A 17,596-nucleotide genomic window follows, 5' to 3' on the forward strand; every position below is an offset into this window, starting at 1 on the left:
GAGAGAGAGAGTTGGATTTTGGATGCAGATCCTTAATAATAACAATACAGAGTATTATATTATAGTAGGAGAAAGCATTCTAAGAACTAAGGCAATAGAAGAATAGAGAAAGGAGATCTTACTAGTAGGGATGACTGCAAGTAGGGGTACAGAAAATAGGCAAGACAAGGCTATAGTTTACCGAAGAGACCCGGCAAAGGAACCAAGATATTAGGAGCAAATAACTAAAGCAGTAAAGATAATGAGTGGGATGACATCAAGAAGACATTTAGATTGCGGGCTAGAGACTGCCTGCCCTACCAGGGCTTGATATCACAGTATAGGCAGGGAGAAAAGGATAGAGGAATTTTAAGTGAAAGGCCTGCTCTGGTGTAGAATTTGTAGTTGAACCTAGAAAAAGCAGTGGTTAAAAAAGTGATAATTAGTATGGCATATAAAATATTGCATGATAACTATAACAACCAATCAGACGAGGTTAGAAAAGATTGGGAAAAGAGGCTGGAAAAGCAATTAACAAGAAAACAATGGGAAGACAATTCTTTGCCAGAGATGGCCTGCATCTGTCACCCCTAAGTTTCCGGATACTGGCTAAGGCTCTTGCCACCCCTATAGTGCCTTATTAGGCTGTGTTCCAAAGACCAAATTACCACCGTAACAGCTATAAATAAATGCAATCTGAGGGTCATGCTGCTCAGTGTTAGAAGTCTAAATCTCAAGATGCACTCACTCGAAGCACTCCTCAAAATGTAGAACATTGACATTTGTGCTGTAACAGAGACCTGGTTTAAAGCAGCAGAAAGCACCCCTGCGCTACCAGGCTATAACTCATTCCACACCTTTCGGCCCCAGAAAATGGACCGAAGCTCCAAAGGCGGTGGCGTCTCCATATTCATAAAGGATATGCACACCTCCAGACTAGTAGCCCAACATAACACATCAGAGATACTTCAGGTACAACTAACAGTGGGTAAGGTGATGATTCAGGTCGTAGCCTGCTATAGGTCCCCAACCATGACCCAAGACTCTCATTGCACGTTCCTAAGCACCCTGGAAACTATTAGGGTCCAACCCAACACTCTTATACTGGGTGACTTCAATTACCCCTCAATCAACTGGGAAAACTACTCATGCACCAATACACTTACCCAACGCTTCCTGGAATTCATTAATTCCAATGCACTGGACCAACTCATTATTCCCCCCACTAGAGGAAGCAACATCCTTGACCTGGTTATTACTAACATGAGCAACCATTGCTCAATGCCAGTAGTCAATTCCTCCCTGGTTAGATCTGACCACAAACAAATTACCATGGAAATCCACATCTCACACACACCATCAGCAGAGGTAACCACCATGAAAAACTTCTCCAAAGCTGACTTTGAGCTCCAAAAAACAAAGGTGGCTAACTTCACGGCACCCATGCAAATGAAAATAGGTGCATGACTGCCAAATCATACACCACTGCACAGAATGAACATGTACATAAATGCATGGAACTAGCCATACCCAACAGAACCACAACACTCTCCTCCAAAAATGGAAGCCAATGTGGTGGTCCCCTGCCATTAACAAACTCTACAACAAAAGGAAAAAACTGTTGCATAAAAAGGTAAAGTCCCAAGACTGGAAAAACTCCCTTATTAGCCTCATCAAAACCTCTAGAGCTAGCTATGAAGGCAGAATTGTGGCAGACACTAAAAACACCCACAAAGCCATCTACAGTTATATCAAGAATCTCCACAGCAATATGCAGATTTGCTCTGAGTTACTGCACAATGGTACCTCCTTTACTGAGCCAACAGATATTGCCAATATACTGGCTGTCAGATTCAGTGCAAACTTGACCCCTCTCCCCCCAAAGGACCAATCACAATACAGAAAGAATGCCAGGCATCCAGCATTACTGCAGCACAGGTTAAAGCTGCATTGTCCAAAGCCAAGAATACAGCTTCCTTGGGACCCGACAATATCCCTGGTTGTGTTCTACATGAACTACAAAGTGAACTGGCACCACACCTGTATGCCCTGTTCAATCACAGCCTCACCTCAGACTTTGTCCCTACAGAATGATGCACTGCTACATTCATCCCTCTCCATAAAGGGGAAGCAACTACAGACCCTAGGAATTATCGCCCCATTAGCCTGACGAGTCTGATATGTAAGGCTATGGAGCGCATCACCATGGACCTAATTAACAAGGATATAGGGAATCTCCAAACTCCAGATCCCACGCAATTTGGTTTTGTGAAGGGTAGATCGAGCCTGCTCAACCTGGTTGACTTCTTTGAGTCAGTCACCAGAGCTGTGGATGAGGGCAAGGCAGCTCATACAGCCTATTTTGATCTGGCCAAAGCCTTTGATACCATTCCTCACTCAGGAATTATTGATAGACTCACTAAACTGGGCATCAACCTCTATATAACTAGGTGGGTTGCAAATTGGCTCACAGATTGAACCCACAGTGTGAAAGTAGCAGACTCCAAGTCAAACTGCTGACCAGTCACGAGTGGAGTCCCACAGGGATCGGTCCTGGGTCCTCTCCTGTTTGGCATCTACTTCTCAGAAGTCCAGGCCAATACAGAGGGACTCTGGCTGACCAGGTTTGCCGACGATTGCAAACTGGGAGACATTATTAACTCCCCAAGTGATGTAGACATCCTACAGAAAAGCTTCACTGAGTCTAACAACTGGTGTCGAAACCATGGCCTTAGGTTTAATGCCAAAAAATGCGTCATCATTCCCTTTGGGAAAAACTCGGTTCCCACTAATTACCACAGGGATTTTATCCCACAGAACACTGAAGGTGTTATAAGAGATCTGGGGACACAGGTTGACAGCAACCTCTCCTTTGACCACCACATTGCCACTGTGGTCAGAAAGTCCTTCTATAGTATAATGCCCCATTTGGCATGTACCTCACTAAACACCTGCAACAGCTGGAAAGACTACAAAAGAACCTCATGAAGAGGATCCTAGACCTTAAACACATGCCCTACATGGACAGACTCAAAAAACTCCAGCTTTTCTCTGTCTCATATCATCTATTAAGAGGTGATCTCTGCTTGACTTACAAAGCCATGTCTGACCCACCCCTTTTAGAAATGTTACACCTAAAGAAATCCCAATCCCTCCACACCACACGCCACATGCTCCAGGGACCTCAACCTCATTACCACAATCAACAGAACATACTGGAGGGACAGGTTCATAACCCAGAGACTGCCAATGCTTTGGAATGGACTTCCCATACATGTCAAGCAGAGCACCTCACGGGCCCTTTTCAAGAGAAATCTTGATGAGTGGATGGGAAATAGAAAGTTCACACCGGGGATCACTCCAGTGGCTCTACGTGACAGAGGCACCGGGAACTAATGGCGGCATGATGTCAGGGTACTTCTATGGGCTAGGCTTGTAAAGGTTTCAGGGCCATTGGCCTAGTACACACCTATGAACCTAAGTATGCAACCAAGGGCAGAAGGTTTAGGATCTTTGCCTGGAAGTGTTTGCATAGGTATTATATACCTAAAGCAGACTTCAAAAAATTTTTCCTCAGGTAGGGTAATGGTGAGTGTGGAAGAGAGGTTAAGTAGAGAGTACAGGCAGGATGTAGTGGGTGGAGAAGAGTGTCAGGAGTGATTTGTGACAGACGAGTACCAGTAAGAGTGAAAGGGAAGGTCTACAAGAGGATAGTGAGACCAGCTATGATGTAATGGGATCCTATCTCGCCTACATTCACAACATATGGGTTCGGAGCCGATCCATCGGCTCCGACTCGGCAACTAATACACTAGCACAAAGTCTCTCATTGGCTGGGCTACTCCCTATCCCAGGATGCACTACACCTGCTTCCCCAGATCTCGTTTGCCGCTTAACAAGCTGGACGTGGTCTCGACTTGGCTGGAGCTAAGTGGTTATTTTTACCTTATTGGTCCTTGACCTAGGGAATTTTTGTCCATATTAACCAAACAGCTGTTTTAACAGCTATTTCTTGCTATTTCTGATTGTTTTTTTGTTGAGTGCTTGTTTCCAGAAATTTAATTTGTTCAGTCGGGCAAGGCCCGTTTAAGTTAGAGGGCCTTTGCCCTACCTTTGAGTGCTAATTGTTTTTTTTTTATTAACTTTTGGTTAGTTGTTTTTCGGGCAAAGCCCGTTTAAATTAGAGGGCTTTGGGCCGTTTAACTTGTTTAAATTGTTGTGAGGTAAACTTTCACCAGTACTCGCGCCAGTGTGTCTCGCGCTTTTCAGTTGGCGCTTTTTGTGTATAGTGCTATACTTGTTGTGGTAGAGTAGTATTTCCTTAGAGTTTGTACTTGTTGTGGCCTGTATCATGTCTAAGGAACAAAAGTCAGGTTTTAAAAAATGCACTCGGTGCAAATATAAAATGTCCATTACAGACAGTCATTCAGTATGTGTTTATTGTTTGGGGTCAAACATCTGCAAGAGACTTGTAGCGTCTGTCATGCGTTCTCATCTAGAGTTCTTCAAGAACGCAAGAACAAATTAATATTGAAAGGGCTTATCAAGCCTTCTTTGAGGAAGCCTTAGATCTACCTGTTACTTCCAAAAAGAAGATAGTCGGCTCCCACAAGTCCGTCGGAGCCGACTTCTAAAAAGACAAAATTGGCCTCTTCTTCCTCGGCTCCACTGACTTCGGGGCCGAGGGTCGGTCTGCCTCGATACCTCCTACCTCGGCTCCATTGCTTCGGAGCCGCAAGTTGGAGTATCGAGAGGTGAATCACCTCCATCGGTTCCAATGGCTTCGGAGCCGGTGGAAGTGTGCAGCTCAGACTCTTCCCCCTCGGCTCCGTAGAAGGCTCCTTCGGTGCCGATGGTGGTCCATGCTGTGGTGGAGTCGGTGCCGATAGCGTTGGAGCCATTTCGGAGCCGGTCCCCTTCTCTCTCGGAGCCGAGAGGAAAGTCTTCTCGATTGTCTACCTCCTCTAAATCATCGAGACTTTCAGATTCGGACCTGGATAGGGTTTTACAGAGGCTATTCCAATCTCCAGTGTTTACTAAATTGGTCTCGGCTCCAGCACAGTTAGCTTCGGAGCCGATCCCCCCTCCAACACATTCGATTCCTCCTCCAACCTCCTCGGAGCTGTTGGAGTCGGTGGTGGTGGAGCAAAGCGGAGCCATACGGTCGGAGCAGAGACCCCTTTGAGGTCTCTCGGTTCCGACTGTGCTTCCTACCCTGTCCTCCGGTTCAGGGTTTGGTACTGCGACCTCTTCAGCCAGGCCCGAGGGGAATACTTTGGGATTGGGTGCTTCGGTGCCTAGTCTTCCTCTCGGAGCATCGGCTGCTGGAATTTAGTGCCATCGTGGCCTCTAGACCAGTGACCTCCTTGGATTCTGGAGGTCTGGCCTTTGAGGCCATGAGGAGCGCGCTGGCCATGCCTTTGCCGGTTCAGAAAGATTCTACCTCACCGTCCCTAGATTTGGAGACTGGTGCCTCTGTTGTGTTCCAGCCCCGGCAGTGGGGCCCCAGGGCCTGAGGATACCCCCATCGGGTTCCCTTCTTCCGGGTGGTCCGTCCGAAACTGCTTCGGACGAACCCCCACGGAAGAAATTGTGTAAGAGGAAGCACGTAGACTCCCAAGATGAGTCTATTACATCGGATACTGACCTCGATGACGCAGAAGGGTCCCCCAAATCATCTTCGGATGATATCTCCTTCTCAGATATCTTGGAGATTCTGAGACAGAGAGGTGACTGGCAAGCCAAAACCCCTTCAGCTGAGGAGTCAGTCTTCCTCAAGGCCTTTGGGGCCCAGCCTTCCGCCTCCTGGGTGTCTCCGCCATTCGATGAACTCCTTGATTTGGTTTCTCGAAGGGTGTGGGAACACCCTGATTCTGTGGAACCGGTGCCTGCGAGGCCCAATAAATTTTTGTCAGCCCCCCCCCCAGAAGGAATTTCTCACAAAGGGTGTGCCTGTAGATGCTTTGGTGGTGGCTTCTGCCACACAGCAGGACGTGGCAGAGGCTTCGACGTCTGTTCATCCTCCTAATAAGGATTCTAGGAGTATGGATAGGTACGGAAGCGCCCTGTCCTCAGCGGCCTTTACCTTATGGTCGCTGAACTACTTATGTCATTTTACGAGGCTCCAAAGGGATCTTCTCAAAGAGCTAAATGACTCTCTTGTTGGTAACCTACCTGAGGCGCTGGCCCCGACTGTTGGCGCACAGATGACTACCCTCTTTTCGATTGTTAACTTGTCCATGAGGCTCATTTCATATGCGGCCGAAGGGGCGAGTAGAGCAGCGGGAACAGGCATTGCCCTCAGGAGACAAGCCTGGTTACGCTTGTGTTCGTTCACGGAGGCCTTCAAGTCTTCCTTCGCCGACGCCCCCTTTGATGGGTCATCTTTGTTTGGACCCAAGGTGAAGGACACACTAACTCAGTGCGAGCAGGAGGGCAAGACTTTGACTGCCGTTGGGGCCCGATTTTCCGCTCCTTCTAGGCCTTACCCCAAGGCTGGGAGAGGAGGGAAAATGTGGTTTAGAAAATCTCAGAAGTCTTTCCCTACTCCACCCAGTGATTCCCCCTCCAGAGGCGGGGGGGTGGGGTTTGGAAGACGCCGCTCCAGAGGTGGCAGAGGCCCCCGTAACTCTGGAGACCGCGATTCCTTTCGTGGTTCTTCATACAACCAGCGTTCCTGAGTTGTTGCCCGACTGTGCAACTCCGGAGCCAGTCGGGGGTCGCTTGGGAATCCATAACAAGCGATCAGTGGGTGCTTCGCATTATTACCGGAGGATATATCATCCCCTTCAACAAACCCCCCCTTTCTTTAAGGGAAATCCCGGACGTACCACCCAGTCAGCGGGATCAGGCAGCATTAGAGGTTTCAAAGCTGCTAGAAAAAGAGCCATCCAGCCTGTCCCCATCGACCAGATCGGATCAGGAACTTACTCAAAATTATTTTTGGTACCAAAAGACAGGGACTTCAGGCCCATTTTGGACCTCAGTTCATTGAATCGTTTCATAAAGAAGTCCAAATTCGAATGGTCACTCTTCAATCTATTCTTCCTTTGCTGGAAAAGATGCATGGAGGGCCCCAAGACAAGGCTATAGTTTACTGAAGAGACCCGGCAAAGGAACCAAGATATTAGGAGCAAATAACTAAAGCAGTAAAGATAATGAGTGGGATGACATCAAGAAGACATTTAGATTGCGGGCTAGAGACTGCCTGCCCTACCAGGGCTTGATATCACAGTATAGGCAGGGAGAAAAGGATAGAGGAATTTTAAGTGAAAGGCCTGCTCTGGTGTAGAATTTGTAGTTGAACCTAGAAAAAAAGCAGTGGTTAAAAAAGTGATAATTAGTATGGCATATAAAATATTGCATGATAACTATAACAACCAATCAGACGAGGTTAGAAAAGATTGGGAAAAGAGGCTGGAAAAGCAATTAACAAGAAAACAATGGGAAGACAATTCTTTGCCAGAGATGGCCTGCATCTGTCACCCCTAAGTTTCCGGATACTGGCTAAGGCTCTTGCCACCCCTATAGTGCCTTATTAGGCTGTGTTCCAAAGACCAAATTACCACCGTAACAGCTATAAATAAATGCAATCTGAGGGTCATGCTGCTCAGTGTTAGAAGTCTAAATCTCAAGATGCACTCACTCGAAGCACTCCTCAAAATGTAGAACATCGACATTTGTGCTGTAACAGAGACCTGGTTTAAAGCAGCAGAAAGCACCCCTGCGCTACCAGGCTATAACTCATTCCACACCTTTCGGCCCCAGAAAATGGACCGAAGCTCCAAAGGCGGTGGCGTCTCCATATTCATAAAGGATATGCACACCTCCAGACTAGTAGCCCAACATAACACATCAGAGATACTTCAGGTACAACTAACAGTGGGTAAGGTGATGATTCAGGTCGTAGCCTGCTATAGGTCCCCAACCATGACCCAAGACTCTCATTGCACGTTCCTAAGCACCCTGGAAACTATTAGGGTCCAACCCAACACTCTTATACTGGGTGACTTCAATTACCCCTCAATCAACTGGGAAAACTACTCATGCACCAATACACTTACCCATCGCTTCCTGGAATTCATTAATTCCAATGCACTGGACCAACTCATTATTCCCCCCACTAGAGGAAGCAACATCCTTGACCTGGTTATTACTAACATGAGCAAACATTGCTCAATGCCAGTAGTGAATTCCTCCCTGGTTAGATCTGACCACAAACAAATTACCATGGAAATCCACATCTCACACACACCACCAGCAGAGGTAACCACCATGAAAAACTTCTCCAAAGCTGACTTTGAACTCCAAAAAACAAAGGTGGCTAACTTCACGGCACCCATGCAAATGAAAATAGGTGCATGACTGCCAAATCATACACCACTGCACAGAATGAACATGTACATAAATGCATGGAACTAGCCATACCCAACAGAACCACAACGCTCTCCTCCAAAAATGGAAGCCAATGTGGTGGTCCTCTGCCATTAACAAACTCTACAACAAAAGGAAAAAACTGTTGCATAAAAAGGTAAAGTCCCAAGACTGGAAAAACTCCCTTATTAGCCTCATCAAAACCTCTAGAGCTAGCTATGAAGGCAGAATTGTGGCAGACACTAAAAACAACCACAAAGCCATCTACAGTTATATCAAGAATCTCCACAGCAATATGCAGCTTTGCTCTGAGTTACTGCACAATGGTACCTCCTTTACTGAGCCAACAGATATTGCCAATATACTGGCCGTCAGATTCAGTGCAAACTTGACCCCTCTCCCCCCAAAGGACCAATCACAATACCGAAAGAATGCCAGGCATCCAGCATTACTGCAGCACAGGTTAAAGCTGCATTGTCCAAAGCCAAGAATACAGCTTCCTTGGGACCTGACAATATCCCTGGTTGTGTTCTACATGAACTACAAAGTGAACTGGCACCACACCTGTATGCCTTGTTCAATCACAGCCTCACCTCAGACTTTGTCCCTACAGAATGATGCACTGCTACATTCATCCCTCTCCATAAAGGGGAAGCAACTACAGACCCTAGGAATTATCGCCCCATTAGCCTGACGAGTCTGATATGTAAGGCTATGGAGCGCATCACCATGGACCTAATTAACAAGGATATAGGGAACCTCCAAACTCCAGATCCCACGCAATTTGGTTTTGTGAAGGGTAGATTGAGCCTGCTCAACCTGGTTGACTTCTTTGAGTCAGTCACCAGAGCTGTGGATGAGGGCAAGGCAGCTCATACAGCCTACTTCGATCTGGCCAAAGCCTTTGATATCATTCCTCACTCAGGAATTATTGATAGACTCACTAAACTGGGCATCAACCCCTATATAACTAGGTGGGTTGCAAATTGGCTCACAGATTGAACCCACAGTGTGAAAGTAGCAGACTCCAAGTCAAACTGCTGACCAGTCACGAGTGGAGTCCCACAGGGATCGGTCCTGGGTCCTCTCCTGTTTGGCATCTACTTCTCAGAAGTCCAGGCCAATACAGAGGGACTCTGGCTGACCAGGTTTGCCGACGATTGCAAACTGGGAGACATTATTAACTCCCCAAGTGATGTAGACATCCTACAGAAAAGCCTCACTGAGTCTAACGACTGGTGTCGAAACCATGGCCTTAGGTTTAATGCCAAAAAATGCGTCATCATTCCCTTTGGGAAAAACTCGGTTCCCACTAATTACCACAGGGATTTTATCCCACAGAACACTGAAGGTGTTATAAGAGATCTGGGGACACAGGTTGACAGCAACCTCTCCTTTGACCACCACATTGCCACTGTGGTCAGAAAGTCCTTCTATAGTATAATGCCCCATTTGGCATGTACCTCACTAAACACCTGCAACAGCTGGAAAGACTACAAAAGAACCTCATGAAGAGGATCCTAGACCTTAAACACATGCCCTACATGGACAGACTCAAAAAACTCCAGCTTTTCTCTGTCTCATATCATCTATTAAGAGGTGATCTCTGCTTGACTTACAAAGCCATGTCTGACCCAGCCCTGTTAGAAATGTTACACCTAAAGAAATCCAAATCCCTCCACACCACACGCCACACGCTCCAGGGACCTCAACCTCATTACCACAATCAACAGAACATACTGGAGGGACAGGTTCATAACCCAGAGACTGCCAATGCTTTGGAATGGACTTCCCATACATGTCAAGCAGAGCACCTCACGGGCCCTTTTCAAGAGAAATCTTGATGAGTGGATGGGAAATAGAAAGTTCACACCGGGGATCACTCCAGTGGCTCTACGTGACAGAGGCACCAGGAACTAATGGCGGCATGATGTCAGGGTACTTCTATGGGCTAGGCTTGTAAAGGTTTCAGGGCCATTGGCCTAGTACACACCTATGAACTTAAGTATGCAACCAAGGGCAGAAGGTTTAGGATCTTTGCCTGGAAGTGTTTGCATAGGTATTATATACCTAAAGCAGACTTCAAAAAATTTTTCCTCAGGTAGGGTAATGGTGAGTGTGGAAGAGAGGTGAAGTAGAGAGTACAGGCAGGATGTAGTGGGTGGAGAAGAGTGTCAGGAGTGATTTGTGACAGACGAGTACCAGTAAGAGTGAAAGGGAAGGTCTACAAGAGGATAGTGAGACCAGCTATGTTATATGGGTTGGAGACAGTGGCATTGACAAAAAGGCAGGAGTCAGAGCTTGATGTGGCAGTGTTGAAGATGTTAAGATTTGCACTGAGTGTGATAAGGATGGCAGGATTAGGAATAAGTATATTAGAGGGTCAGCCCAGGTTGGAAGGTTTGGAGACAAAGACAGAGAGGCAAGATTATGTTGGTTTGGACATGTGCTGAGGAGGGATGTAGAGTATATTGGGAAAAAGATGCTAAGGATGAAGCTGCTATGTAACAGGAAAAGAGGGAGGCCTAAGATAAGGTTTATGGATGTGGTGAGAGAGGACATGTAGGTGGTTGGTGTGACAGAGCAAGATGCAGAGGACAGGAAGAAATGGAAACAGTTGATCTGCTGTGGCAACCCCTAACGGGAGCAGCCGAAAGGGGAAGAAGAAGAAGACAGCAAATGTTAGAGTTGCGATAGAGAAGAGAGAGGTTGCTGAGAACACGTTTTGGGAGTGTAATGATTTGGCAGATTTTAAAAATTCCATGCAGAGTACTCTGTCAAAAATATTGGGTGAACTAAAGGCTGTAGGTAAGGAAATGATTCTTTTGAGCTGTGATGCAGGATCTGAATTGCCTAGACATGATTTGGTCTTATTAAGTTTAATTCTGTTGGCTGCCAAGAAAGCTATTACTAGAAAATGGAAATCAAAGTCTACACCAACTGTATTTGAGGTATTGAGTATTGTAAAAAGAGATAAAAGAACTGGAAGACGGATCTTAAGAAAAGTGACAGAATAAATTACATAGAAGTAAATGTAAATTGTGAGAACAATACATGCACAATAATGTTCAGCAGGAGGAGGAATGGGGTTTAAGGGAAGGCAGGAATTCAGCAACTTTGTGTAATGATGGATTGAGGATAGTAGCAAAAAATATATTTGATGTATATTGCATACCTCTCAACTGTATAGATTCTTGCAGAATGTCCAGATTTTGCCTCATTTTTGGTCTGCTCATCTTAAAAATTGTGGATTTTTTGACAAATCACTGGAATGATCTAAGGATTAAAGTCAATAAATAATGGCATGCATTTGAGTTTCAGACTTTTCCTTCAAAAATGCATGCTAATACAAATCCCTTTACTTTAGCAACTTTTTAAGTTTATAAGAGCAATATTTAAACTATGCCCATATTTTTGGGTCTCTGCCCCTCATTATGTCAGGCTTTGTCCATATTTCTTGTGCTAAGAGGTTGAGAGGTATGGTATATTTTATTTAAATGGGAAAAATGTCAAAATGGTTTTCTTTTCTCTCAGTGCATGTTTGCCTATGTCTTAACTGTAATTTAATAAAGGTGTTAAAAATTATATTTGGTGCCAAAGAAAAAAGGAACATGTAGACCAGTGGTAGACATTTTTTTCCTAAACCTTCACATCAATACACTGAGCATCAAAATGATCCCTCTACAGTTTCTGTTACCAGAAAACTGAAAGGGGGATGAGAGGTAATACTATATTTTAAGGCTGCTTATCACATTAAAATTCTGAAAGATTTCAGGCACCTTTTAAGACTTTCTTGTGTCTAGCTTACATTTTCAGTTTTCTGTCTTACTCTTCGTAAACCCTCTTGCAGCTATTGATAAACTAAGGTGCTTAGCACCTTCAGTAGCTCACATATTTCCATATATATAGGTTCATACGTAGTTACAAGGCTTGAAGTCTAGGGGATCACTGAGGGGCATAGCATAAATCTCCAGGTGCTGCCAAGCACTGTTTGGTTAAGTGACTTGCTCAAGGTCACACAGAAGGCAAATGAGGGCTGAGACAATCAAACCCTGTACCACAAGAACTACATCTCACAGCCTAAACCCTCTCTGCCAGCTGCCAAACTTTAGACAACTTCCTTAATTTTTCTGACTCCTTCAGGAGCTGTCAAGAATCTCTTTCTTGGGTAAAGATTATTTTTCAGTGTCTCCTAACTACATCTCTGATGTTGGCTTTTCTTCCTTAGGATAAAATAGAATTCCACAAGGAACATTTTTTTGGATATTTTCCAACCAGACTCTGACTACTGACAAGGAATACCTCAGAATTCTAGGTTTTATGACTTCATTCTTAGGATTCCATCAGCCAGACTTCACATGAGAAAATTTCAGTAGTTCATCAAATCAGTTTGGACCCTGCACTGGCATATACCAGTGATGGGGTTTGTAAAAAGGGAGATACTCTGGTGTGTGAATCAGTTGTGCCTTATCTCAGGTCTCTTTTTTTCCCTTACAGACCCTACTCAGTTTCTAACCACAGATACCACAGACTTTGCTTATGGAGCTGTATCGAAGGAGATGAAAGTCCAGGACCTATGGAACAACCAGAACAAATTGAAACACATAAATGTCAAAGAAATTATTACACTAATAAATCCTCTTGGATCTCTAAATCGTCTTTGGATTCCAGGACCTCAAATAGTAATCAGTGACAACACCACAGTGTTTTGGTACTTAAACATGGGGGAACCAGATCCTACCCACTTTGTAGACTATGATAACCTGAGAATTAGCAACTCAATGCAATCTGTTCCACCAGGCTACTTGCATCTTGTCAGAGCAGAATGTTGTACCAGACAAGCTGAGTAGGACTGGTATACTCCCCAATGAATTGATCTAATTGTAGTCAACTCTTCAAGTAGCTCTGTTTTCCTCCATTCAGAACAAACAATTAAAGAAATTCTGTTCCAGGACTCCTGGCACAAAGAAAGTCAGATGGATTTTCTTTTTCATAGTTGGGAATGTCTCTGTATGTCCTTTGCTCTGATAACCAGGGTCCTTCTAAAGATTCAAAAGGACTCTTCAATGATAATGTTATACCCCCCCCCCATTTTGGCCCAAGCAACAGAGGTTCTCCCTTGTTTTGAAGATGGGCAAGGGCAGTTAGCACAAGCTTCCACACAGGATGGACTTACACAACATAGAGGCTAACATTTCTTCAATTCACTGCCTGGATAATATAATTTTAATACTCTTTAGGCACCTCTTTTCTGAGGATCCCCAGCAGGTATTAAAGAAAGATAAGGAACCCACTACTAGTAAATCCTTTTAAGGCTCATGAGGCTTTGAAGTTCTTATCTTGGAAAACGTTGTTACTTACTGCTCTATAAAAAGGTATCTGAGTTACAAGTTCATTTGGTGATTCAACTCTCTCTCATCCTTCACAAAGATAGGGTAACTTTAAGAAACAATTCTTCTGTTGTGCCTAAAGTAGTTTCAGAGTTTACGTTAAGACAGGTCATTCATTCTGTTTTCATTTCAAAACTAAATAAATACTCACTGGTTGCCCACAGGCAACTCAGATGCCACATTGCCTGGGCAAAAACCTTCTAGAATTCTAATCAACTGTTTATTTCCTGTGAAGGTAAGAAAAAGGGACAATCAGTGTCAAAACAGAATTTCTAAATGGTTGCATCATGCTATTGCACTTTATTATTCATACCATAACAATACACTTCCAGGTAAAGTTATGGCCCACTCCACAAGGGCTTTGACTACTTCTGTGGCTTTTTAGAAAGGGGTGAACTCTAGACATGTTCCACAGGCAGCAGCTTGATCTTTTCTGTGTATATTTACCAAGCACTATAAACAAAATTTATTCTCTACATTCAGATCAGGTTTTACTAGGACTATTTTCCATGGACTTCTGGACTCTGAGCCTTCTTCCTCCTCCCTTTCCTTCTATACTCTAGTATTCATCCCATATTGGTTAGGCAGCTGTAACAGCACAGTTGCATAAGTAAACTTACCATAACAGTAGATTTTGAGTAATGATTAACATAGTGCAGTTGTGTAAGTAAACTTACCATAACAGTAGATTTTGAATAGATCACTGTTGCAGTACAAATACCTTCCCCTCCTTCTCCCTCCCTTTTGTTGATTTTTATGAAAGGGCATGGGGGGTATTTTGTCATTTATTTCTTCTCCAGACACATACCTATCTGGAAGGGCTCTAGCCACCCTTGCTCTAAGATGTTATCATTGTAACCACTGACATCATAACACCCTCCTCAAGCTGTACAACAGTTAAGGCACTTGGAAGGTCCCCCAAAGCTTTGGAAATAGACTGGTTATCCAGTCATTAGCTAGATATGTCCATTGTAGCTAAGGCTACTGCAGTAGTGATCTATTTGAACACCTACTGTTATAGTTAATTTTAATTACACAACTGTACTTTATGTTTTTTTGAGAATTAATACACTTGTCTTTAACTTCACTTCACCTTTCACCTTGATAACATCTCAAAAGAGGTGGTTTGAAGCTATAGTAATCCACAATCTTTTACATTACAATGTTAAATGATTAACACTACTTAATTTTCTCTTACTCATACTGAGTAGCTCGCATGACCATGTATACTGCAGTCTATTCTCTGATCCAAATACAGATAATTTTCATAATACTGTAGGCTCATTCCACTGAGTGATAGCTTAACATGGTGAGTACATCAAAATAAAAGAACAAATTAATACATTTAATCTAATCATGAAAACAGGTTTATTCCTAATATTGCAGTATTTCAGTTTTAAGTGTAGGGCAAGAAGATACGGATGCTCATATACTTTTTCTCTTATCTCATCTGTCTTTCCCCTCTTCTTTTCTTTGTAGGATGAAATAAAGTGGATTAAGGAATGAAGAACTAAGAATGTGAAAAGGGAGTGTGCAGTACCCTCTGGAAAAGTGGCAGAGCTGTTAATTGAACAGCAATCACTAAAATAAATATGTCCGATATCCTAAGATGAGAGCATAATAGGGTGATTGATGTAAACTATCCCTCATTAAGGAGGAACAACATGTACTATTGTGAGAGTAACTGCTTGAGAAAGTGCAGTACAGTCTGCAAGCACTTTTAAGTTTATTTTTATATCAGCGATAAAGCCTTTCTACGTGGTTCCTAGTTGGTTATGCTTGTATTAATGTAGATTATTACAAGGATATACCTACTGGTAACACTGCTGTAAATTATGTTGCTTAGTGAGGGTGCTGATGTCCATACACCCAGGTGGGTTGAAGACCTTTGACAGTTAATGGCATAATGAAGGGATACATCTCAGGGGGATATAGTATGTCACATGGTTAGCAATAGGGTACATTTCCTATAGTTTGTCCCCCAAGATGACTACTTTACTCTGATTACTTATAAGGGTTTTAACTTATAACATTTGAAGAGATATGCTAGTGCATGTTTTGAATTGTGCATGACTTTTGTGTACCCAGCAGTAGTTACTTTGTATTTGACTAATTTTTAAACTAAAGCATTTATCAAAAACGGAATGTACATTTTTGAGTTTTGTGCGTGTGTGTGTGTGTGTGTGTGTGTGTGTGTGTGTGTGTGTGTGTGTGTGTGTGTGTGTGTGTGTGTGTGTGTGTCTGTCTGCATTGTCTTTACGGAGATGTAAATTAGTTCATCTACTTGGCCTAGTTTAAACTAGAGTTATTACGTACAGAGAAAAGTAACTTAAAATAAGAACCAACAAAACAAGTAATACCTTTACAATGAAGAATAATTTTAAATTTATCATAATGAAATTTTATCTTTTTTCAAACAGATGTGCCAACTGGTAAGGCAGCAGGCATACAGAACAGTAGAGTACAAGATCTCTCCCACATTGCATTTGGATCCAAAGTGCTTGGACCTCCTCCACCAACTGGTAGAAAACCTAACTCATGCAATTCCAGAGAGGTATGACCTGACAGGACATTTTTAATATTTGACAGAGTACCAGTTATTAAAAAAACAGAAAGTTCCAATTGAGTATTTTCTTGTTAAAAGTTTATGTTGCAAAAAAATACTGTATTCTGCATGTTATGGTGTTCTCACTGTATTGGGAATGGTAAAACTCCTGCAGGTACCAAAAGGGTTATACAAGTTACTTCTAGAAATGTCTCTGTTTAAGTATTTATTTAACATGAAATTATGCCACAAAGACTGTACAGAATAATAAGGTCTAGATGCTAGAATCCACTTGTTAACTTGACTAAATAACTAACCAGGAAAGTCCACTGGCAGAGATCATTTTAGTGGAATCTACAAAGAAAAGCTATAATGATCAGTCAGTGCATAATGGTAAATTGCCAAATTCCAGTAAAATTCACTGGGAATGGACTATGTATTTACAACACAAAATATTTTAAACAAAAACTTAGGTATTTGATAATAAGAGCAAAGAAACAGGTTGAAACAATGGAAGTAACAGAAAGGATACTGTGAGAGCAGAAGTGAATCAGAGATGAATATGAATATTTTTATAGCAGATGGAAGGAGCAGGGCAAAAGGACACAGACACTGAAGAGTGATAGTGAAACAGAATCATTAGAGAACTTGGCATTGCAGACCAGGAAAAATATAAAGGTGCAAAGATAAATGTAAGCAATATTGGGTAAGATAGGTATATGGAAGAGAATTGAGGAAAAATTAAAGTTCATCAGACATGGAGAGAAAGGAGTAAAAAGATTAGGTGAGGCAGAAGTAACTAGGAGGTAAGAAAAAGTAGTGGAGAAACACAGTGATAGAGCAGATTGGGATTCTATGTGCTCAGAAAGTAGAAGTTAAAGGGAAGAGGTGTAGTGAATGGAAAAAAGAAGATAAGAATAGCTTTGGCAGATTGATAGACCATTAAATCTCTAAAAGAGTTGCAATGCAGAAGTTGAGGTGGTTTCTTCCGAAGTTTTTCTTGCAGAAATAAAACAAAACAAGTTCTACTGCCTGTTATTAGAAGGTCTGAATTAGATGAAAAATGCATCAGAAGATTTGATACACCACTACAATAAATCCTCCAATGTTTGACTGTTTGCAGAAAACTGCACCATGTGAGCTATCTTTCGTTGGGCCTGATATTCACAACATTGCAGGCGTAAAATTTGAATAGTATACCAGTGACAAAATAAGGTCTGTTATGTCAGTTTTATGGATAAAAGTAGCTGCAAGGTTGACTAAAATGTGTGATGCTTTATCAGAGGAGGCATATCCTTTTGAAAGCTCT

At 43.0% G+C, this 17,596-nt stretch overlaps 1 protein-coding gene across 1 annotated transcript in view; it reads left to right on the top strand.

Moving 5' to 3' along the window:
- CFAP20DC (CFAP20 domain containing) overlaps positions 1-17,596 on the top strand; it is a 2,639,303-nt gene that overhangs the window by 1,250,676 nt on the left and 1,371,031 nt on the right. Inside the window, exon 9 of the mRNA XM_044076355.1 lies at positions 16,163-16,296. Coding sequence (XP_043932290.1) covers positions 16,163-16,296 — 134 coding nt within the window. The remainder of the gene's footprint in view (positions 1-16,162; positions 16,297-17,596) is intronic.

This window comes from Protopterus annectens, chromosome 7.part0 (assembly GCF_019279795.1).
Source record: "Protopterus annectens isolate FY-2018-M chromosome 7.part0, PAN1.0, whole genome shotgun sequence".
Classification (NCBI taxonomy): Eukaryota; Metazoa; Chordata; order Ceratodontiformes; family Protopteridae; genus Protopterus; species Protopterus annectens.